Below are 23,870 nucleotides of genomic sequence, written 5' to 3' on the forward strand. Positions count from 1 at the left end.
AACACTCAGGTTCTGCATGGATATAAAAAAATTTGAGGCAAAAATGCCATCTTCATGGGGGATACAGGTATATAGTGTTTCTACGTCACATGTAACTAGAATGGTATCATTATCAACAAACACATTATCCAACCGTGAAAGTATATCCATGCTGTCCCTGAGGTAAGATGGCAAAGTTTCTACAGATAAACGCAAAAACGCATCAAGGAAATGGCTTATGGGCTCACATAACAAGGCAGTAAGGAAATGACATGCAAATGAGCACACAGTGCCACCTTTTATCTCAAGCTCACATTACATGAGCAACCCTTAGCCAATGCATGCTGCTTTATGTAATGTGAGCTTGAGATAAAAGGTGGCACTGTGTGCTCATTTGCATGTCATTTCCCAGAATCCCTTGCTGCAGTGGAAGTGCTGTGTGCTGGGTGATAATGGTGAAAGACAGGGTTGCAGACCTGCCTAAGACATGCAGATGAGCATACAGTTGTATTTGCATATTTGCTTTCCTGTGGAGGGTTTTTGTCACTTTTTTTTACTCACCATAACTTAACTCAGTATTATATATATATATATAATACTAAGAAGAATACATTAGAAGAATCAGTTGGCATGCTTGTATTCCTTAAAGTAGTAGGTGCATATCCCATATAGATAATATAACCATACGATACCATTCTCCAGTCAGTCCGGAGTCATGAAATCAGGAGACAGCACTCAGATGTAGATAACCAAAAATAATACATTAGTGTAAAATATAATACAAAACAAAACCCAACGTTTCGGTCCCCCCTGAGGAAGGTCCCATTTTTGACGACCAATGTTGGATTTTGTTATGTATTATATTTTACAATAATATATATATACTTTTTTTTACTCACCATAACTTAACTCAGTATTATATATATATATATATATATATAATACTGAGTTAAGTTATGGTGAGTTCTTCTAATGTATTCTTCTTAGTATTATATATATATATATAATACTGAGTTAAGTTATGGTGAGTAAAAAAAAGTATATATATATTATTGTAAAATATAATACATAACAAAATCCAACATTGGTCGTCAAAAATGGGACCTTCCTCAGGGGGGACCGAAACGTTGGGTTTTGTTTTGTATTATATTTTACACTAATGTATTATTTTTGGTTATCTACATCTGAGTGCTGTCTCCTGATTTCATGACTCCGGACTGACTGGAGAATGGTATCGTATGGTTATATTATCTATATGGGACATGCACCTACTACTTTAAGGAATACAAGCATGCCAACTGATTCTTCTAATATATATATAGCATATATTACCAGATCTTGATCCAGAAAGAAGAGACAGCACACAGCCAAGTTGAAATGTCAATATATTGAGGTAACAAAACCAAGGCACTACATCCGACGTTTCGGTCAGCTACATGTGACCTTCCTCAGGGATGTGAGGGATGTATATATATATATATTCTATCGCGTGTATATTCTGTAGTTATACTCTTTAATCAATCGATCACTTTCTTTGTTTTATAGACAATCCACAGTTGACCAGCTTAATCAGAGTCATCATCAATGTTTTGGATGTCAATGAATTTCCACCAGAAGTCTTTGTGCCATATGAGACATCTGTATGTGAAAATGCCAAACCAGGACAGGTATAATGTTATACTGTACATCTATTGGTCATACTCTATGGAAATACAATTACTACCTCAGACACTACTGATAATATTTATGATTTTTTATTTCTCATTTAAAGTGAAAAAAGGTGACACAATCTTAGATAACAATGTATGTATAGTCTGTATGTATGTACTATACATCTGTATCTGTATAATACCATTCATGTTTAAAACCAGAGACAGAACATGAAACACAGACAGAGCTCAGTGCACATCCAGTGAAACGTATACACGGTACAGTGCCTAAATATATATGTATAGATATCTATTAAATACAATGGTCTTTTAGTTTAACATTTTGGCCATAGTGTTGTAAGCCCCTGAGCCACTACACGGCAGACCACATCTCAAGGGTCCCTAACACTAATATAAATTCTTAATAACCTGTGCATTACCAGGAAGAATGATTTATAATAAATCTGTCAAAATTAGTTGCATAGTTCTGTCTGATTGAAGATTTTATTAACCTGTACATTACCAGGAAAAGCACTCTGTATTAGATTTGTCACAATCACACTGCAAGCAAGCAAGTTCCCCTGAGAGTGGGAGATGCTATGGAGTGAGCTTTTAACCATTTAAATGTGGGAGGGGGTGAGCTTCAGTTAGGTAGGAGGTTGCCACCCTCCAATCAGCTAAGACCAGCTGAACAAAAATTGTAAAACATACAGGACACCTACAAGCTCATATTGAACCCCCAAAATAGCTTGTAGCTGTCCTGTATGTTTTACAATGATTGTGCCAAATCTAATATAGAGTGCTTTTCCTGGTAATGTACAGGTTAATAAAAGCTTCAATGTGCACTGAGCTCTTTCTGTGTTTCATGTTCTGTCTCTGGTTTTAAATATATATTGCCATGCTTGGTAGCACTCCTCTGTGACACTTATATGCTTATATATATGTTGTGGTTATTTTGGGGGTTCAATATGAGCTTTTAGGTGTCCTGTATGTTTTATAATACCATTCATGTACATAGTGCTTTGCAGCAGTAATACACGTGATAAAATGAGACATATTAGAAGAAGTGCTAGACACTTTAAAGTAAACATTAGGAAACAGCGTTAGTGCCTCGAACGTACAATCAATATCATGCTTGCAGCACATATCATTGTTATAGAATGTGGAACAGTTCATTAGAGTATAGTTAAATGGAGGAATGTGGTATTTTCCTTATTCCATTATAATGAAACATTAACTGAGAAATATTTCAGAAATATTTTCTTAGGCGTTATGACTCTGCTGTTTCTCTCCTTACTGTATATAGACATATTTTTTATATACTTACTTAATATTGATTATAGCGAGAACCTACATTTATTGAGTGATAATGTTTATATATATATTGTGACATAGTCCAAAGATGTTAGGCAGCTTTCTGCCCCATTTTAGAGCAGAAAGTGCAGGAATAGTTACAAAGGATCCGTTCCACAGCTTCCCATTACCTCAGGCAGCTGGATGGAAAATCCAGACCACAGATTACAATGGCTCTAGTTCTCCCTCACCTGCTCTTCTAATCACATGCACAGGTATTTAGAGCAGAGAGCTTTTGCATTTCACTCTCTCTCCTTGGAGCCTGGGGGCTGGGGGTGTCGCTACTCTCCTGCATCCAGTATCGAGGTTGACGGCCTCTCCACGTATGACAGTACCAGAGGATTTGCCTGGACACCACGAACAGATAAGACAAAACAAATGGTTACTGCTGTTGCTAAAAGACTGTGCTGTATCTTGTGTCCCTAAATGAGAGAGCATTGTTTTAAGCTGGGGAACCAGTTTAGTTGGCCAGCAGCTGTTAGAGAGACTGATTCTGATGTGTAGTTAGATCCCTGAAAGGGATAGGATTTGCTTATATGATTTTGGTTTTATTTCTTGAAATAACAGTGTGGGAAATATTGTAACACTGAAATGTGTGAACTGCTGAATGAAAGTATCTGAGTACCTCTAACCTACACATGTTAAAGCTGCAGTACCTTACTTGGATGAAAATAAAGCAGGCAGAAGCCTGAGTTAAGCAGCATAATACTTTGCATGATCCTGTTTGTTGTATAATTAACCCTAGAAGACTGTGTCGGGAAGAACCCAGACAGACGTCAGCGCTACAAAAGAGGGGCGTTTGTCACATATGGTGGAGAATGCGGGTCGACACTAAAAAGTCTGTGGGTTTGCAAATAAATGCGGGGGTTTAAAATGGCCGCCGAGCTGAACTAAAGTACAGATGCTATGAGTGAAGTCTGTCCCACTGTGTATATCAGTTGTGCTTCTAGCATACACAGAGAATGTGCGAAGTGTGGATGCAATAGCACCCTGAACCCAAACAGAAAACCAAAATGTTTTGCTGAAGAAGAGAGAAAAAAAAAATTGCATCTAGCAAGTGCTGTTTGTAAAGCTAATGCATTTTGCTGAAGTGAGTGAATTTGCAGCTAGCAAGTGCTGTATGCAAGTTGCTGAAGGGAGTGAAATTGCAGCTAGCAAATTGTTCCTGCCGGGTTTCTAAAATGGCCGACGTGAAATGTTTGTTTTGTAATGTACATAATCATGAAAAACAGTGTCCCTTCAGGCCATACGATGATGATGATGATGATGATGATGACGACTCGTATGTGGCCCCTGGAGGAGAGCCGTACCCACAGATGAATTTAGTATGCTGGGCCTGTCATAAAGTAGGTCACATGGAAGATGTGTGCCCCAAAATTTTCAAAGACAAACAGCTGCAAAAGCAAGCAACGCCCTATGTGTGCAAGCAAGATGTGGAAGCTGATACCAGTGAGCGTGTGCCCAGTACCACTGATATCTCTGGAGCTAATAAAGCAAAAAGAAAGAAGAAGAAAAAGAAAACTGTCCCTCAAGTCACAGGGGAAGTGACCGAGCCACTTGAACCTGCGCTGTCAGGACATGCGTCAGAAAGGCGCCGAGATGTGCTGCAGACCGGAGTGATCGGCAGAATTGTCACGGGAACAGTGGCAAAGGAAAAGGAGGAGCAAAGGGAAGCTGAATCCTTGAACCAGGATAAAGAGGATGTGGTTTCTGCACTCCAAGCTGCCCACCATAATTATGAAGTCCTGTGGCAGGATTTGGTGAAGGAGCGAGAATGTTGGAAGAAGGAGCAAGAATCTAACAATAAGGTGCGAGAAGCGAACGCCGAGTTACAGAGGTGTATACTTCCAGCTTTACAAGAGCACGAGGCTTTGAAGAAAACAGAGTCTCTCTTACGGAGTGAGCTGGAAGAGGTGACGACTAGTCTGGAAAAGGCCAACACCGTAATTGTCACCATGGATGAAAAACAGATTAAGTCTGACAAATTGATTGCTATCCTAAAACAGAAATACGGGAAGGCTCTACAAGAGGTTCATGCACTCAGCACAGAGGTGCAACACTTGCGCCTGGAGGGCCACGGTCTGAACACAGAGCTGGGAATGTTGAAGCAAACCCATGAGATTGCCCTAAGTGAGTTAGAGACTGTAAAGCAAGAAAATGAGACTCTGAAATTGGAAAATTCAGATTTGATTGACCAAGCAGAAAAAATAAAGAAACAGTTGACTCAGGAAAAATTAGAAGTGCAGGAAGCACTGATGCACACTCAGAGCCAGCACCAGATAGAAATGGACGCTCTGAGAACAGAATTGCGAGATGTATGCACAAAACAGAATTCTCTCGTGGAGGAACTTAATATTTTGAAAAAGGAGAAAAGCATTAGAATAATTCAGAAGCACTGCAAAGCTCTTATCCAAGGAAGAAGGGAAAGAGAAAATTATCAGCGTAAACGCGCCGCAACTATCATCCTACAGGCTGCCTACAGAGGGATGAAAAGTCGTGTGTTCAATCACCGGAATAAAGCAGCCTGTGTTCTTCAATCATTGTACCGTGCCCGCATGGTACGAAACAGGTTCCTCATTATGAAAGGAGCAACTATAAAAATCCAGTCTCTGACTAGGATGACACAGAACAGGATTCGCTATCAAACCCTGAGAAATGCGTCACTGGTTATCCAGCGGTACTTCCGCCTGAATAAATGTAGACCTCAGGAAAGAGAGGTCCAAGACTACATGCCTGCCGGCTGCAAAGGTAAAATGCCACAGGGTACAGCCAGAGTTAGTGAGAGCCCCATCAAGGTGAAGGTGCTCCAGGTAATCAGTGCTTCATCTTCTAAATACCATATAATTGCCCCAAAGGAAAAATCCCAAATCTCTGTGAGTGATGGTCATGAGAAAATACATGGCAGTAAGAAGTACCATAAAGGTTCAAAGGTCGCAAATCAAAAGCGACGAAGGTCAACGCTGGCCTTGAATTTTTCCGGATCTCGCCACTCTGGGCCACAATATAAAGACAAAGACTATCCAGGCCCAGAGTTCCGTCAGAAGCTAAAGAAACAGTCCAGTCATTTGCAGTTTGCAGCGGCCTATGAAATAAAGTCAGGAAATGTAATGGACTGGAAGTCAAAGAATAAAAAAAAAAAAAAAAAAAATGTGTTTGGGGAATTGACCGATATTTTTTTTGTTATTACACGTGTGGACTATGTCACGGACACTTAACTATGCAAATAAGCTATTGTAGTTAAGGTATATTAGGCCTCTAGAATAAGCATTTTGTCAAGGGTACAGTGTTATATTGGTTCTCTGTGTTGAAAATGTAGCTAAACTACAAATTAATATACAGGGTTGATGGCCCTTTCAGTTGGTAAATTATATAATGAAGTTCATATTCGTGTCATGTGAATACTTAATGTTGTACTGAGGAGTTAGCTCAAGTATTTCAGGTAGGACGCTCACCCCAGTGAGGTCCATGGCCGCTCATCCCAGTAGGTGTGAGCTGGGGAGGGGGATATGTGACATAGTCCAAAGATGTTAGGCAGCTTTCTGCCCCATTTTAGAGCAGAAAGTGCAGGAATAGTTACAAAGGATCCGTTCCACAGCTTCCCATTACCTCAGGCAGCTGGATGGAAAATCCAGACCACAGATTACAATGGCTCTAGTTCTCCCTCACCTGCTCTTCTAATCACATGCACAGGTATTTAGAGCAGAGAGCTTTTGCATTTCACTCTCTCTCCTTGGAGCCTGGGGGCTGGGGGTGTCGCTACTCTCCTGCATCCAGTATCGAGGTTGACGGCCTCTCCACGTATGACAGTACCAGAGGATTTGCCTGGACACCACGAACAGATAAGACAAAACAAATGGTTACTGCTGTTGCTAAAAGACTGTGCTGTATCTTGTGTCCCTAAATGAGAGAGCATTGTTTTAAGCTGGGGAACCAGTTTAGTTGGCCAGCAGCTGTTAGAGAGACTGATTCTGATGTGTAGTTAGATCCCTGAAAGGGATAGGATTTGCTTATATGATTTTGGTTTTATTTCTTGAAATAACAGTGTGGGAAATATTGTAACACTGAAATGTGTGAACTGCTGAATGAAAGTATCTGAGTACCTCTAACCTACACATGTTAAAGCTGCAGTACCTTACTTGGATGAAAATAAAGCAGGCAGAAGCCTGAGTTAAGCAGCATAATACTTTGCATGATCCTGTTTGTTGTATAATTAACCCTAGAAGACTGTGTCGGGAAGAACCCAGACAGACGTCAGCGCTACAAAAGAGGGGCGTTTGTCACAATATATATATATATATATATATATATATATATATATCATTTTCTTAGTAATGTATAGTTATAATGATTTAAATCATAGTGGTAAAGTTATGTTTGTGAAATTTCTTTTGATAAATTATTGAAAACTTTGTGAATGGGTAAGTGCTCTTAAAACAAAAGAAATTCTTGATTTCTCAAAGACCTCTACACTGGAGACTAAGACCTCTACACTGGAGATGTGCAAAATGTTTTGTATTTGTTTTCTGAATTTGATTCCTTGAAAAATCTTTTGCCATGCCTCAAAGGGCAAATAATGTCTCCAAATTAGTACACTTTCAGTGAAATATAGCCAGACAGTAAGCGGACCATGCTGTGTATCCCTTATTTATACTCTTTAAAGCAACTCTTGTGATATTAATTAATTTTTCAGGCGAACCTAACTATTTCTGAGACTTTTGCAAATGAGCAAATAAAAGAAAATTGCAATGCATGCTTATTCTCAATTAGGCTCAATCAAAACTGAAGTAGAGCCCCCTCACTTCCATTTCTATCATCCATGGGGAGGGAGACCATGAGACAGAGACTCGCAGGAGTCAGTGAGTAAGACACCCTCCCACTAGAGTGGCCTATGTTTCATTAGGGGCACCTCACTATGGGGGTTATGCACAAAACAGTGATAAGTGTTTTTAAGTGAGATAAATGCCTTTATTTCTTAATATTGCATGCAGCACGATTCACAAAGCAGTGATAACACTGCAGTATCGCTCTTAAAAGGCTTTTTATCATCAAAACACAGTCATTGCTAAACAAATTATGCCATCAATTGCACCATAAAGCATTTATCTCACTTAAAAACACTTATCACTGCTTTATGCATAACCTCCTATGAGTCTCAGCAGCAAGCTAAAGCTAAGCTAGCCTCAGTGATAAACATAGAAAACAGGGAAGAAGGGGGGAGCAGGGGTCAGCAGTAAAACTTTATAAGACTCCTAATGGGAACTTACAAATGCTCACACCCTCAATGACGTAAAGGAGAGTGAAACTTCAAAACCAGGAGTGGGGGGGTGGGGGGGTTTGAAAATGAATAGAATAACTATATGCTACTTACACGGCCATGTGTAAGTACAGGCTCATAAAGGGTTCTTGTCTTTCAAACCAGCAGTGGGGGGTTAACAGATAGATAATTTTATATAATACTTACACGGCCATGTGTACAGGCTCATAAAGGATTCTTTGTCAGATGTAACCTCTTAATAGAGTCCTCTATTCATCCATGGCTTTCTAATGAGACGTTTTCAGATGACTGGATGACGTCACTGCCATGGGTCTCCGCTAGACCCAGGAAAGAAATTGGAGCGAGTGTTCAAAATTAAAATGGCAATTTATTAGAATGACATCAAATGTCCACTCACAAGTAGGGAAAGTCCGTGTCAGCAACTCAAGGGATCCAGCTCAACTCTTGCAAGCTCTAGTACTTTGCCTCCACGTCCTGTGTGAAGAAAGCTGCTCAGCTGGTAAAAATGAGTGTCGCTGGGTCACTACGGAAGCCTCCTCGTGACAATCCAAGAGCAAAGATGGAGCAACGCGTTTCACCGTAAAACGGCTTCCTCGGGCTCAATTAAAGTGATAAACATGTTAGTTGAAATGTATAACATTGTTTAGAGTTGTATTGTTTAAGTTATATAACATGAACAGCATTTTTATTATATAACGATGTGTGTATAAGTTGTTCCCTAGCAGATACGTTGGATTTTTCACCAGGGGGAGTGTAAGAGATGTGTTTAGCGGTACGCAATGGAGACTGTTTTAAGGCGAAATTAAAATAAGGCTTTATTGCCTGTTTCCTTAAATAGCACAGCAAACATATGAAAACAACAAACGCCTATCCCGGTGTAAGGGCTAACTTACTTCCACAGTCCGTATCAGTCCGTATCTGCAGGGCTGGAGGGATAATCCCATTACCACCCTATTCCTCAAAGTCTCAAGAAATACCTTAAAGCAGGTGGCCCTTCATGTCAGTCTCTGGTAGGTTCCTGGGTCCCCTGAGTCCCAGCACACTCACTGCACACACACTGCACACACACTGCTCATTGCTCACACTGCACACACTGCACACTGCACAGACACTGCTCATTGCTCACACTGACACACACTGCACACACACTGCTCACACTGACACACACTGCACACTGCACACACACACACACACACACAGGTTGTAAACATAGTGGAGCCTGAACTACAAGTACAGAGAGACCCCGCGGGGAAAGGACCATAATACGCCGGTCTGTTGCTGGCCCCAGTTTATTTGTCCCTAATTGGAGCCTGCAATTACTTACAACCCCGAGATTCCGACTCCACACAGAGGGGTTGACCAGGTAGGGGACCAGCGACCTGCAGGACAGGGAAAGGAGATGGTAAGGGTACACACTGACACACACTTACGCACACTCACACACACTTACGCACACTCACACACACTTACACACACTCACACACACACACACTCACAGACACTTACACACTCTCACACACTTACACACACCAGCACCCGCTCCCCCCCCCTCCTCCTGCGCAGGCAGCGGGGACAACGGTGGGGAGAAGGTGAAGCCCGGACCGGAGGGGCATCCCCCCTCCCATCTCCTGTCACGCGGTGACGGGGAAGCCGGGACCGGAGGGGCATCCCCCCTCCCATCTCCTGTCACGCGGTGACGGGGAAGCCGGGACCGGAGCGGCAACCCCCCTCCCATCTCCTGTCCCGCGGTGACAGGTTGAAGCCGGGACCTGAGGGGCATCCCCCCTCCCATCTCCTGTCCCGCGGCCTGTCACGCGGTGACAGGGGGAAGCGGGTACCGGAGGGACATCCCCGCTCCCATCTCCTTCACCGCGGCCTGTCACGCGGTAACAGGGGGAAGCGGGGACCGGAGGGACATCCCCGCTCCCATCTCCTTCACCGCGGGGTGAATATGCACTAAAGCGGCGGCCATTTAGCAGTGCAGTGACCTGGAAGAATTCTTCAGAAGGCTGCATCTTAAGGAGTTCTTTCACAACAGACACAACCAAGATTATGCCAATACTGCAGAAGGAGAGCCGCTGCACATGAGCAGGGAGAAGGAAAAATCAAACTGGATCCCACAAACTGGGCGCAACCCCACATTGGACCGGTACATTGAAAGCTTCAGACACAGCGCCAAAACCACCATCCTGGACAAAGTAAGGAAACAAACATATAATCTGACACTGATGGAGAGGAGAGCCATAGAATCCCTTAAGGCCAACCACAACATAACAATCAAACCTGCAGACAAGGGAGGAGCAGTGGTCATAATGAACACCACAGACTACCTGCGGGAAGCACACAGGCAACTCTCTGATTCAAAGTATTACACCCAACTGCAGGAGGATCCAACTAAAAAATACATGCGATAACTTAACAGGATTATTAAAACACTCCCGATCCGCACAAGAGAACAAATTCTGGACCTGATACCAGCTAACCCAAAACCTGGCACATTCTACATGCTCCCTAAAATTCACAAAGAGGGCAACCCTGGGCGCCCTATTATCTCTGGATCTGGCACACTTACCGAGAATATTTCTGGCTGGGTGGAGGGCATTCTAAAACCACTTGTCAGGAACACACCCAGCTATATCCAGGATACCACCGACCTGCTAAACAAACTGAATGCAATTGGCCCCCTCCCAACAGGAACACTACTAGCAACCATGGATGTAGAGTCACTCTATACCAACATCCCCCACTAGGATGGGATTTCAGCCTGCAGATACTTTCTGGGACCGCAGGAGCCACTCACAGAGACAGTGACTAAATGCATCGAATTTATTCTGACCCATAACTACTTCACATTTGGAAATGACACATACCTTCAGACACCCGGGACCACTATGGGTACTCGGATGGCGCCACAGTATGCCAATCTGTTCTGCGCAAAACTGGAAAGGGACTTTCTGTACACCTGTCACTTGAAACCCCTTACATACCTTCGCTACATCGATGACATCCTGCTGATTTGGACCTCTGGCGAACAGGACCTCCTACAGTTCTATGACAACTTCAATACTTTCCACCCGACCATCAACCTCAAACTCACCCATTCCCCAAATGAAGTACATTTCATAGACACCACCATTACTATAAAGAACAACCAACTACAGACCTCTGTATACCGCAAACCTACAGACAGAGCCAGCTATTTGAGGGACAACAGCTTCCACCCGACACACACCAAACATGCAACCATCTACAGTCAAGAAGGAATAGAGGCTGGGGCGCTCCCTTATTTATTAGGCTTGTGGTGTGGCCTATGTTGTAATGTGTAACCAAATAAGGGGTAGTGTATACTTGCCCTTGTTGTTTTCTGCAGCTGGACCTGTAGAGAAGATAAAGCCCGGAATCTTCTTGTAATGACAGTAGAATCGGTGGATTGGTCAGCGCACGGGTTTTTCGCTCACAGGATGAAAAGAGAAAATGTGGGACACGTGATTAGTGTCAAGCTATACAAAACAGTTAACCAGTAATATAATGTGGTTTAATGAAAATTGAATAAAAAATTGAATAAAAAATGCTTGGATAAAAAAATGCTTGGATAAAAAATCTTTTAAAATACTTTGTTAAAAGACTGAATTGGGGCTTGGATGCAGATGTCTAAGTAAAAATACTTCAATGGAAAAAAGGTTTCTGTGGTTGGTGGTGGTGTGTGGGATGGGACATAGAAATTTAAAAAAATATAATAATATATATAGGGACTGCAGGGGCCGGTGGTTGGCGCGCTTGTGTGCAGCCTGCTGCCAAACAGGGAAAGTGATGCTGCTTATGCAGTAACAAACAGAAAAAACCCCAGAAAAAAACAGCCTGCTGTCTGGCAAAAGTGGTGATGCTTGTTTGGCATTGATTTAAAGTGTTTGCCAGAAGCAGTGGTTCCCTCCTCTTTCTGCTGGAGGTTGTGAGCGGTGCTGCTAAGTGAAGTAAAACGGAGTTTTCTGGTGTAGGGGTGACTTCCTACTCCTCCTTCTGGAGGTGGTATGTAAGTGGCTTCTCTCCCGGGTGCCCATTTAAAAGAAAAACGGCCGAAACCGGTGAGTGGGTAAAGTTAAGTTTATTGTGTCATATACAACATAAAGAATAAAACACTTACAGTACAGCTTTGGCAATAGCCCAGCTGCAGCCTGATCGTCCGATGGCGCTCCTCCGACCGGTGTATCCCCCGTGACCGCGTCCGATGGCGGGAACCGGAAGGGGAGGGCTTACCGGATGTCAACAGGCTGGCTGGGTCCTTCAGGTAATGGGCTCCGGCAGGGAACTACGCGTTTCGCAGTGATGCTTCGTCAGGTTCCTGCCGGATGCCCTGGATCTTCCCTTTTTATAGGTCAAAGAAGCTGGTTAATTGATTGATAACAATCACTTGGTGTTCCATATAATTACAGTATTAAAACAGCTTATACAACAATTGGTGGTCTTTTTTGTTTTGTACATTGATTGTAATGAGCGAATGGGGGAAAAAAGGTAAATGCAATAAAGATGCAAAGTTAACACAGTTATGTAAAATGGGTCAAACAGTTAATTGTTCAAACAGTTAATTGATTATATGTAGTGTCACTCTTTCATATATGATTGCCTGGAGCTTGGTTGTTTGCAATTAGGCACTCAGGAGAAAATTAAAAAATGTAGAATACAAAATGCTCATAAAACAGTACATACTTCTTTATACAAGTGCATAAAAATGGGTGCTATGACATAGTTACTTTGTACTAAAACCCTGTTTTCGAATCCTCATATGGATAAACATAGCTTTGTACTAAGCTGGTAGGTGGTTTAGTAGTTAGGGGGATATGTGGTAAAAAGATATAAGTAATTTAATTTGGAATGAAGAAATTTGTCGGAGTGCATGTATGATGAATGAATCACATCATACGTCTCTTCATTAAAAATGAACTGCTTACTGGCTTTATTTAAAACATGAAAAAAATGAAAAAAATGTGGAGAAAATGTTTGCTAAAAATTGTATAAAAATGTATAAAAATTAGGGATAAAATTTATGACATCAGAATTTTGTGTTCTCAGGGTTTAATGGGAAATATTAATTTTAGAGTTTATGAGAATGTATTCCACTCAGTAAAGACCTAGAGACTTAAAATGTATGTGCCGTGTCGGGGATTCGAATCCAGGGTCACAATTATTAGTCACTCAATATCTGTGTGCCTAGTGGGTTAGGCTAAACAGATGCTGATATTACAGTGCAAATTTGGTGGTACATTGAGAGGTGAGTTGTCACAAGTAGATCCTCATAGTTGCGCCGGTACTAGTGCAAAGGAGGGGGGGAAGAAGAGGGGATGCAGGGTGAAAAATAGATAGAGAGAAGGGAATGGAGGGGGGGGGGTAGGGGGAGAAGGAAGGAGAATGGAGGGTAAGGTGGAGAGAGGGGGGGAAAAGGAGAGAAAGCATGATTAGTACTGTGTATCTTGAATGAACGCAATCTTTACTCTAAAAATGCCCCAATATCTATATCAATGTTGAGTCCTAGGGGTGCTAGCGTTTTTAATTTGTAGATCCACAGAGTTTCCTTCTTGGCTAGTTTGGTTAGTCTATCGCCTCCTCGCCAGAGGGGTGGGATCTGTTCTATGGCTCTATAGGTGAGGCCGGAGGGGTCTCCCTGGTGTTTTATTGAAAAATGTTTGGACACGCTATGGGTCATTAGCTGCCGTCGAATGTTCCCAATATGCTCGAGTATTCGAACTTTTAAGGGTCGGCTGGTACGGCCGACATACTGTAGTCCACTGTAGTCCATGTTTCCCATTAAACCCTGAGAACACAAAATTCTGATGTCATAAATTTTATCCCTAATTTTTATACATTTTTATACAATTTTTAGCAAACATTTTCTCCACATTTTTTTCATTTTTTTCATGTTTTAAATAAAGCCAGTAAGCAGTTCATTTTTAATGAAGAGACGTATGATGTGATTCATTCACCATACATGCACTCCGACAAATTTCTTCATTCCAAATTAAATTACTTATATCTTTTTACCACATATCCCCCTAACTACTAAACCACCTACCAGCTTAGTACAAAGCTATGTTTATCCATATGAGGATTCGAAAACAGGGTTTTAGTACAAAGTAACTATGTCATAGCACCCATTTTTATGCACTTGTATAAAGAAGTATGTACTGTTTTATGAGCATTTTGTATTCTACATTTTTTAATTTTCTCCTGAGTGCCTAATTGCAAACAACCAAGCTCCAGGCAATCATATATGAAAGAGTGACACTACATATAATCAATTAACTGTTTGAACAATTAACTGTTTGACCCATTTTACATAACTGTGTTAACTTTGCATCTTTATTGCATTTACCTTTTTTCCCCCATTCGCTCATTACAATCAATGTACAAAACAAAAAAGACCACCAATTGTTGTATAAGCTGTTTTAATACTGTAATTATATGGAACACCAAGTGATTGTTATCAATCAATTAACCAGCTTCTTTGACCTATAAAAAGGGAAGATCCAGGGCATCCGGCAGGAACCTGACGAAGCATCACTGCGAAACGCGTAGTTCCCTGCCGGAGCCCATTACCTGAAGGACCCAGCCAGCCTGTTGACATCCGGTAAGCCCTCCCCTTCCGGTTCCCGCCATCGGACGCGGTCACGGGGGATACACCGGTCGGAGGAGCGCCATCGGACGATCAGGCTGCAGCTGGGCTATTGCCAAAGCTGTACTGTAAGTGTTTTATTCTTTATGTTGTATATGACACAATAAACTTAACTTTACCCACTCACCGGTTTCGGCCGTTTTTCTTTTAAACGGGCACCCGGGAGAGAAGCCACTTACATACCACCTCCAGAAGGAGGAGTAGGAAGTCACCCCTACACCAGAAAACTCCGTTTTACTTCACTTAGCAGCACCGCTCACAACCTCCAGCAGAAAGAGGAGGGAACCACTGCTTCTGGCAAACACTTTAAATCAATGCCAAACAAGCATCACCACTTTTGCCAGACAGCAGGCTGTTTTTTTCTGGGGTTTTTTCTGTTTGTTACTGCATAAGCAGCATCACTTTCCCTGTTTGGCAGCAGGCTGCACACAAGCGCGCCAACCACCGGCCCCTGCAGTCCCTATATATATTATTATATTTTTTTAAATTTCTATGTCCCATCCCACACACCACCACCAACCACAGAAACCTTTTTTCCATTGAAGTATTTTTACTTAGACATCTGCATCCAAGCCCCAATTCAGTCTTTTAACAAAGTATTTTAAAAGATTTTTTATCCAAGCATTTTTTTATCCAAGCATTTTTTATTCAATTTTTTATTCAATTTTCATTAAACCACATTATATTACTGGTTAACTGTTTTGTATAGCTTGACACTAATCACGTGTCCCACATTTTCTCTTTTCATCCTGTGAGCGAAAAACCCGTGCGCTGACCAATCCACCGATTCATCTACAGTCAAGCCCTACGATACAACCGGATATGCTCCGACACAGCAGACAGAGACCAGCGGATTAAAGCCTTGAGATCAGATTTTATAAACCGTGGATATAACCACAGAAATGTAGACCAGCAAATTCACAAAGCCACCAGAATACCAAGAAGTGATCTCCTTGAATACAAACAGAAGGAGACAAGCGACAGGGTACCTTTGGTGGTCACATATAACCCACACCTAGGAGCCCTACGCAAGATCGCCAGGAAACTACAACCCATCCTCCAGGAAAATACAAGACTGCAACAGGTCTTCCCTGAAGCACCCTTATTATCATACAGACAACCCCATAATCTCAAGAATATTATGGTGAGGAGTAAAGTATTCAGCAGTACAACTGAATGCGGGACAAAACCATGCCAGGACCCAAGATTCAAAACCTGCGCAATGCTCTACACAGTGGACACAATACAAATACCACACAGGAATCGGGAATACAAAATCAGAGGAAGGTTCACCTGTTCTTCCAGCAATGTCATGTACCTCATCATGTGCATGAAATGCCCAGGGGGCTGCTACTACATAGGTGAGACAGGGCAGGGGCTAAACAAGAGAATGAACCTGCATCGCCACAGCATCACACGCGGTACAAGAGACAGTCCTGTTGGCGAACATTTCTCTGACTCTGGCCATAAGATGAACGATCTGAGGGTTGCCATACTCAAAGGTAATCTTAAAACCCCGAAAGAGAGACGGTTGCATGAATACAAATTTATGCAACTGTTCGGGACACTTAGCAGTGGCCTAAACAGAGATCGAAATTTTATGAGTCATTACTGACAGTAGTGAACTCTCATCCCATAAGCGCTAAAGGCCATGTCTGTACATACTGTGCTATATGTATGCACACACAGCTGTCTCTCACACATACTAATACTCCTTGTTTTTCCATCCCTATACACCAATAGGGACCACTAAGTATCCACACACATTTTTAGTTGTGCTACAAACTCTCACATTTCCACACCCACCCACACCATTTATATCCAGTCCCACACCACACACACCTTGTGTAAAGCACTGTATATACTGTGGGCTCTCCATTCATTTTTATTCACACTGATACACATACACACTCTTTCTTCACTTGCTTTCAGTAACCATTTAACACCTCTAGCCATAAAACACATCCACACCAGGGGAAGGAACAGCACAGATAACATTCCAAGAGACACTGTTTTTAAGTATACCTTTTGCTTCATTCATTGTAACATCGCCGGAAGAAGAGATCAGTGTATCTCGAAAGCTCGCACAAATAAAAGCATTTCGTTAGCCACAGAACGGTATCATCTATTTATTTTTTGATTATATTTATATATATATATATATATATATATATGTGTATATATATATATATATATATATATATATATATATATATATATATATATATATATATACATATGTATATATATATATATATATATATATATATATATATATATATTGTGACAGAAACCAGGGGATGGTAATAAATTCCGTATATAGGGCTCCCAGGATACTAGACAGTTTCTATCCTGTTTGGCCTGGGAGTGCAGCCTTATAATACATACACTCCATCCCACAGTTTGGCAAGCGCTGGAACTGAGGGATGAGAGATCCAGACCAGAGTTTGTCTGCTGCCTGATTTCTGTCACCTGTCATGCTAATTAGGAATCAGGTATGAAAGACTGATTTCCTGTTTGCTCTGGTCTCCCCACCAGAGCCAGGAGGCTGGAAGGCTGCTGAACTACAGAGGGGAGAAGCCTCTTCCCCAAACAGGTTCAATCTTTCTGTTCATTTGTGTAAGACTGCAAAAGTACCGTGTTTTGATGTTGGAAGTGGAAAAGCCACTTCCAACCCTGAGTCAGGGATATCTAAGTTAAGTTATCGCTCAGGTGAGCAGCTTTTGTTTTGATCTGTTTTCTGTTGTATGCACTGTGGCAGTCTCAGTGCCTGGGACTGAATAAACCAGGCATAGCCTGTTTAAAGGAACAGTACGTGACGCCTCATCATTTAACCTACCCTAAAAGACCGTGTTCTAAACAGTCCCGGACAAACGACGGAGCCCCGGAGTAAGCCGTTTGTCACATATGGTGGAGAATGCGGGCAGAGCACTAGGGGGTCTGCGGGTTGAAGAATTTTGAAAAAAAAAAAAAAAAAAAAGTTTTTTTCATCCTCTGCAAACAAGATGGAAGACGTGGTGGGTGCGCTGGTACGCAATGTCGCTGCCCAGAAAGACGCGAATGAAACCCAGCAACAGCTGTTAATAGCCCAGCAAGAAACTAATGCAAACCAGCAGCAGACGAATGCAGCCCAGCAACAGCTGCTAATAGCCCAGCAACAGCTGCTAATAGCCCAGCAAGAGATTAATGCCAACCAGCAACAGGCGAATGCCAACCAGCAACAGGCGAATGCAAACCAGCAACAGACGAATGAAGCCCTGCAAAACGCGAATGCAAACCAGCAAGAGACAAACCGCTTGCTGAGAGAGGAGCAACAGCGGTTCGCTCAGGGCTTACAGCAGGAACTCGAGATCCTGATGGGGACTATCAGTAACCTTCCACTGGCAGCGGCAGCCCCAGTACCGAAAATGACCAGGGCAAGCCACTACCTTCAGAAGATGGGACCCTCGGATGATGTGGAAGCCTATCTTCTCACGTTTGAACGCATGGCACAGAGAGAGGGATGGCCAGAAGCTGAGTGGGCTGGTCTAATCGCACCCTTCCTAAGCGGCGAACCCCAGAAGGCTTACTTTGATCTAGAGCCAGCCGAAGCTAACGTCTATGCAAAATTGAAGTTCGAGATCCTCGCCCGCCTCGGCGTAACCACGGCTGTTCGCGCCCAAAGGTTTCACGCATGGTCCTTCACGATGGATAAAGCCACCCGAAGCCAGATGTATGACCTCATCCACCTCGCCCGGAAGTGGCTACAACCCGAGATCAACTCAGCCAGCCACATCGTGGAACGGTTGGTCATGGACCAGTTCTTGAGGAAACTTCCCTCTGCCTTACGCCGTTGGGTCAGTCGGAGTGACCCCCACAATGCGGATGAGCTTGTGGCCCTCGTAGAAAGGTACAATGCAGCAGAAGAGCACCCGCAACCCACAGTCGTGGAGCAACCCCACTACCCGAGGTTCCAGGACTCTTCCAGAGATGGTAAAAGGGTACCGGGGTTAAGGGGCGCTGAAGAGCGGCGACCACCTTCACGCAGCATCAGCAACAGTGGTTCGCACACTAAGGGCAATAGCCAACATGGGGAGCCGGGAAAAGGCTCTAAGTGGGACACAAACTATGTACCTAAATGTGTAAATTGTCATGAGAGGGGCCACACAGCAAAAATCTGCCCACTAAATGATGAGCCCATGCAATGCAACAGCGTGGAACCTTATTCGCTGTTGTCCCAATGTATGGGCCCTAGCCCAGAGGACCCCTTGAATAACCATCTGTGGGCATTTGTAAAGGTTAATGGTAAGAGGGTTCGGGCACTTCTTGACTCTGGGAGCATGGTCACACTAGTGTCCGAATACCTCTTGCCCATTAAGAAGAAACAGGGAAACAGTTCACAAAGAGTGGCAATTTGTTGTATACATGGGGATAATCATGAATATTCCACTGTTGATGTTTTTTTTGAAACAGAGTTTGGTTCTTTAGATTTCAAGGTGGGTATTGTACCCAAACTGGCACATGATGTGTTAATAGGGACCGACTTTCCCCATTTTCTAAAAATGTGGTCCCCCGCTCAGAATAGCGCCCAAAGTTCAATAGCGGACCATAACGAAGTATTAGAAGAAACAAATCATTTCCCTTTTTCAGAAATGGAGGTTGACGAGGGCCCAAATAAGAAGGGGGAAAAGGAGGAGTGCTGTAAAATTCCCTTCCCCATCACTACTTTGGTAGGGAATACCCCAAATCAAGATGTTGAGCAGACACTTACCACCCCAGAACCGGATAAGACCCTCGCTGACCTAGAGGTCAGTCCTGGGAGTTTTAAGAAGGCCCAGTGGGAGGACCCCACATTAGCGGTAGCAAGGGGAAATATACGGGACCAGAATAGTACTCCTGGCCAACCAGATAGGTCACTTGCTTACCCCTACTTCGAGGTAGAGAACGACCTAGTATATCGGGTTGATAAAAGGAAATCAGTTACAACTAAACAATTGTTGGTACCACGGACATTCCGTAACGTAGTATTACACCTCGCACATAGTCATCCATTGGGGGGACACCTAGGGGTGGAAAAGACAAAAGAAAAGGTTCTCCGAAGCTTCTATTGGCCTGGGGTTCTGGCAGAAATTACGAATTATTGTTCCTCATGCCCAGAATGTCAGATCACCGCCCCGTTCAAGGCGTACCGCAGCCCATTGGTACCCCTTCCCATAATAGAGGTACCATTTGACCGGATTGCTATGGATCTAGTAGGACCCCTAATAAAGTCTGCTAGGGGACATCAGCATATATTGGTAATATTAGATTATGCCACCCGATATCCGGAGGCAGTTCCCCTACGTAGCACCTCAGCTAAAAACATAGCAAAAGAGTTAGTAGTTCTGTTTTCCCGGGTCGGGATTCCTAAAGAGATTCTATCTGACCAGGGAACACCATTTATGTCCCAAGTAACGAAAGAGCTATGTAAACTCCTAAAAATCAAGCATCTCAGAACCTCAGTCTATCATCCACAAACAGATGGTTTAGTGGAAAGGTTCAATAAAACCTTAAAGAGCATGTTACGGCGGGCGGTTGATAAAGATGGGAAAAACTGGGATTGTTTGTTACCGTACCTGTTATTTGCCATTAGGGAAGTTCCCCAATCATCCACTGGCTTCTCCCCGTTTGAACTATTGTATGGCCGACACCCAAGGGGCTTACTGGATATAGCCAAAGAGACTTGGGAACACGAGGTTACCCCGTACAGAAGTGTAATAGAGCATGTTGCCCAGATGCAGGACCGCATTGCTGCAGTCCTACCCATAGTGAGGGAACACATGGAGAAAGCTCAAGAAGCACAGAGGAATACATATAATAAGGGTGCTAGGGTCAGAATTTTTTCTCCAGGTGATAGGGTACTAGTTCTGGTTCCCACCGTGGAGAGTAAATTCCTTGCTAAATGGCATGGGCCATATGAGGTCTTGGAAAGAGTGGGAGAAGTAAATTATAAGGTAAGACAGCCAGGTAGGAGGAAACCTGAGCAAATTTACCATATAAACCTACTCAAGCCCTGGAAAGATAGAGAAGTCTTGTTAACCCTAGTACCCCCAGGTCCGTCAGAGAATCAAGAAACTGACCCAGAGGTTAGCATAGCTGAAACCCTGTCTGTTCATCAGAAACGAGAGGTTCAGAATTTAGTGAAAAGAAACAAAGAAATCTTCTCTATACGGCCAGGTAGAACTAGCGTAATTGAACATGACCTAGTCTCTGAACCGGGGGTCCGAGTTAACCTTAAACCGTACCGAATCCCAGAGGCCAAAAGAAAGGCTATAAGTTTAGAGGTTAAAAAAATGCTAAAACTAGGTGTAATTGAGGAATCCCAAAGTGGGTGGAACAGCCCTATAGTCTTAGTCCCAAAGCCAGATGGTACAAAAAGGTTTTGTAATGACTACCGGAAACTAAACGCGGTGTCAAAATTTGATACTTATCCTATGCCCAGGGTAGATGAACTTGTAGAGAGACTGGGCAAAGCCCGATATCTCACAACCCTAGACCTAACAAAAGGGTACTGGCAGGTTCCCCTCACAGAAAGGGCAAAAGAAAAGACAGCCTTCTCAACCCCAGACGGCCTCTTTCAGTATAAGGTGTTGCCTTTTGGCTTACATGGAGCTCCCGCCACATTCCAAAGAATGATGGATAAAATTTTAAAACCACATGCTCGGTATGCTGCCGCCTACCTGGATGATGTGGTAATCCATAGTGAAGATTGGTAATCCCACCTTCCAAAGGTCCAAGCTGTGCTTGACGCAGTCCGGTCTGCTGGACTAACTGCTAACCCCGCTAAATGCACTATTGGTCTGGAGGAGGCCAAGTATCTGGGATATTCTATTGGCAGAGGTTTACTCAAACCCCAAACACTCAAAGTGGAGGCGATACAAAATTGGCCAAGGCCAGTTACAAAAAAACAAGTAAGGACCTTTTTGGGGTTAATTGGGTACTATAGAAGGTTTATTCCCAATTTTGCAACTAAGGCAACCCCACTAACTGACCTCACAAAAGCAAGAGGACCGCTAATGGTAAAGTGGTCCCCCGAAACCGAACAGGCCTTTAGAAGCCTGAAAGAAGCTCTCTGTGCCCAACCAGTGTTGGTCACACCTGACTTCTCCAAAGAGTTCGTAGTCCAAACCGACGCATCTGAGGTAGGGCTGGGGGCAGTACTCTCCCAGGAGTCTCAAGGTGAGGAGCACCCCATCCTTTATTTAAGTAGGAAACTAAATCCCCAGGAGAAAAATTACTCCATAGTAGAGAAAGAGTGTCTCGCAATAAAGTGGGCTGTAGAGACGCTCAAATACTACCTGTTGGGGAGAAAATTCCGGTTGGTCACAGATCACGCACCCCTTACCTGGATGTGTCAAAACAGGGAAAAGAATGCTAGAGTGACCAGGTGGTTCCTAAGCCTACAACCCTTTAAATTTTCTGTGGAACACAGGTCAGGGCACAAACATGGCAATGCTGACGGGTTGTCAAGGATGCACTCCCTAATATCCATGGTCGCTCATCCCTCGAGGTCTGAGCTGGGGGGGAGGATATGTGACAGAAACCAGGGGATGGTAATAAATTCCGTATATAGGGCTCCCAGGATACTAGACAGTTTCTATCCTGTTTGGCCTGGGAGTGCAGCCTTATAATACATACACTCCATCCCACAGTTTGGCAAGCGCTGGAACTGAGGGATGAGAGATCCAGACCAGAGTTTGTCTGCTGCCTGATTTCTGTCACCTGTCATGCTAATTAGGAATCAGGTATGAAAGACTGATTTCCTGTTTGCTCTGGTCTCCCCACCAGAGCCAGGAGGCTGGAAGGCTGCTGAACTACAGAGGGGAGAAGCCTCTTCCCCAAACAGGTTCAATCTTTCTGTTCATTTGTGTAAGACTGCAAAAGTACCGTGTTTTGATGTTGGAAGTGGAAAAGCCACTTCCAACCCTGAGTCAGGGATATCTAAGTTAAGTTATCGCTCAGGTGAGCAGCTTTTGTTTTGATCTGTTTTCTGTTGTATGCACTGTGGCAGTCTCAGTGCCTGGGACTGAATAAACCAGGCATAGCCTGTTTAAAGGAACAGTACGTGACGCCTCATCATTTAACCTACCCTAAAAGACCGTGTTCTAAACAGTCCCGGACAAACGACGGAGCCCCGGAGTAAGCCGTTTGTCACAATATGTATATATATATATATATTTATATTTATATTTATATATATGTAGCCCTGCTTCCTCTCACTGGAAAGCTGAGTATCTTGGGTTATTTTATCCCTCCTTTGTTTTTTGTTTCCCATCTGCTTCATTCTATGTATTTGGGTCACTAAATATACTCATTTATATGTCTCCCTTGCTCTAGCATCACCTGAGTTGCAATAGGTTTACACTTTGCTAGTGACAGTTTTACTGCTATCAGCATAACACTTATGTTTTTTTTTGTGTATTTTTCCATGCTTATTTATGTAGACCTACTGTATGATGTTTTTCAGTCTCTTATATATGTGGTGACCGGCCGGTCTATATTGCTTTATTGCGGGAACTTTTGTTCCCACAGTAAGCTAGTTTCTTAAGGGCATCATATTTTCATATTTTTTTGGGGTCTATTATAATGTGTTGTATCCAATTTTTTTTGTTTTTTTCTGTCCATTTGTTTTTTTCATTTTTTAGTCAGGCAGGCTCTCCAGTCAGTTGTTTGTATGTCTGTTATTTCTTTTGAATTTAATTAAAGTACCCTTTCTATTTTTTGCAAACACTTGTCTGAGTGCTACTTTAGAGGTTTTCTTTTTCTGTGTTTCCATATATATATGTATATATATATATATATGTATGTATATTTATATATATGTAGCCCTGCTTCCTCTCACTGGAAAGCTGCTACTATGTGCTGTATTACCTGCTGGCTCACAGGGCCTAAGTCTCTGCCACGGAGAGCCTGGGGTGTACGCAATATTTAT

General features: G+C 42.9%; 1 protein-coding gene across 2 annotated transcripts in view; it reads left to right on the forward strand.

The window, feature by feature from the left end:
* The window catches only part of CDH12 (cadherin 12), a 1,010,774-nt gene that overhangs the window by 849,170 nt on the left and 137,734 nt on the right, over positions 1–23,870 (forward strand). For both annotated transcript variants that reach the window (XM_075585916.1, XM_075585915.1), the window contains one exon: positions 1,525–1,646. In XM_075585916.1, coding sequence (XP_075442031.1) covers positions 1,525–1,646 — 122 coding nt within the window. The remainder of the gene's footprint in view (positions 1–1,524; positions 1,647–23,870) is intronic.

The sequence above is a fragment of the Ascaphus truei genome, chromosome 2, assembly GCF_040206685.1.
Source record: "Ascaphus truei isolate aAscTru1 chromosome 2, aAscTru1.hap1, whole genome shotgun sequence".
Lineage (NCBI taxonomy): Eukaryota > Metazoa > Chordata > Amphibia > Anura > Ascaphidae > Ascaphus > Ascaphus truei.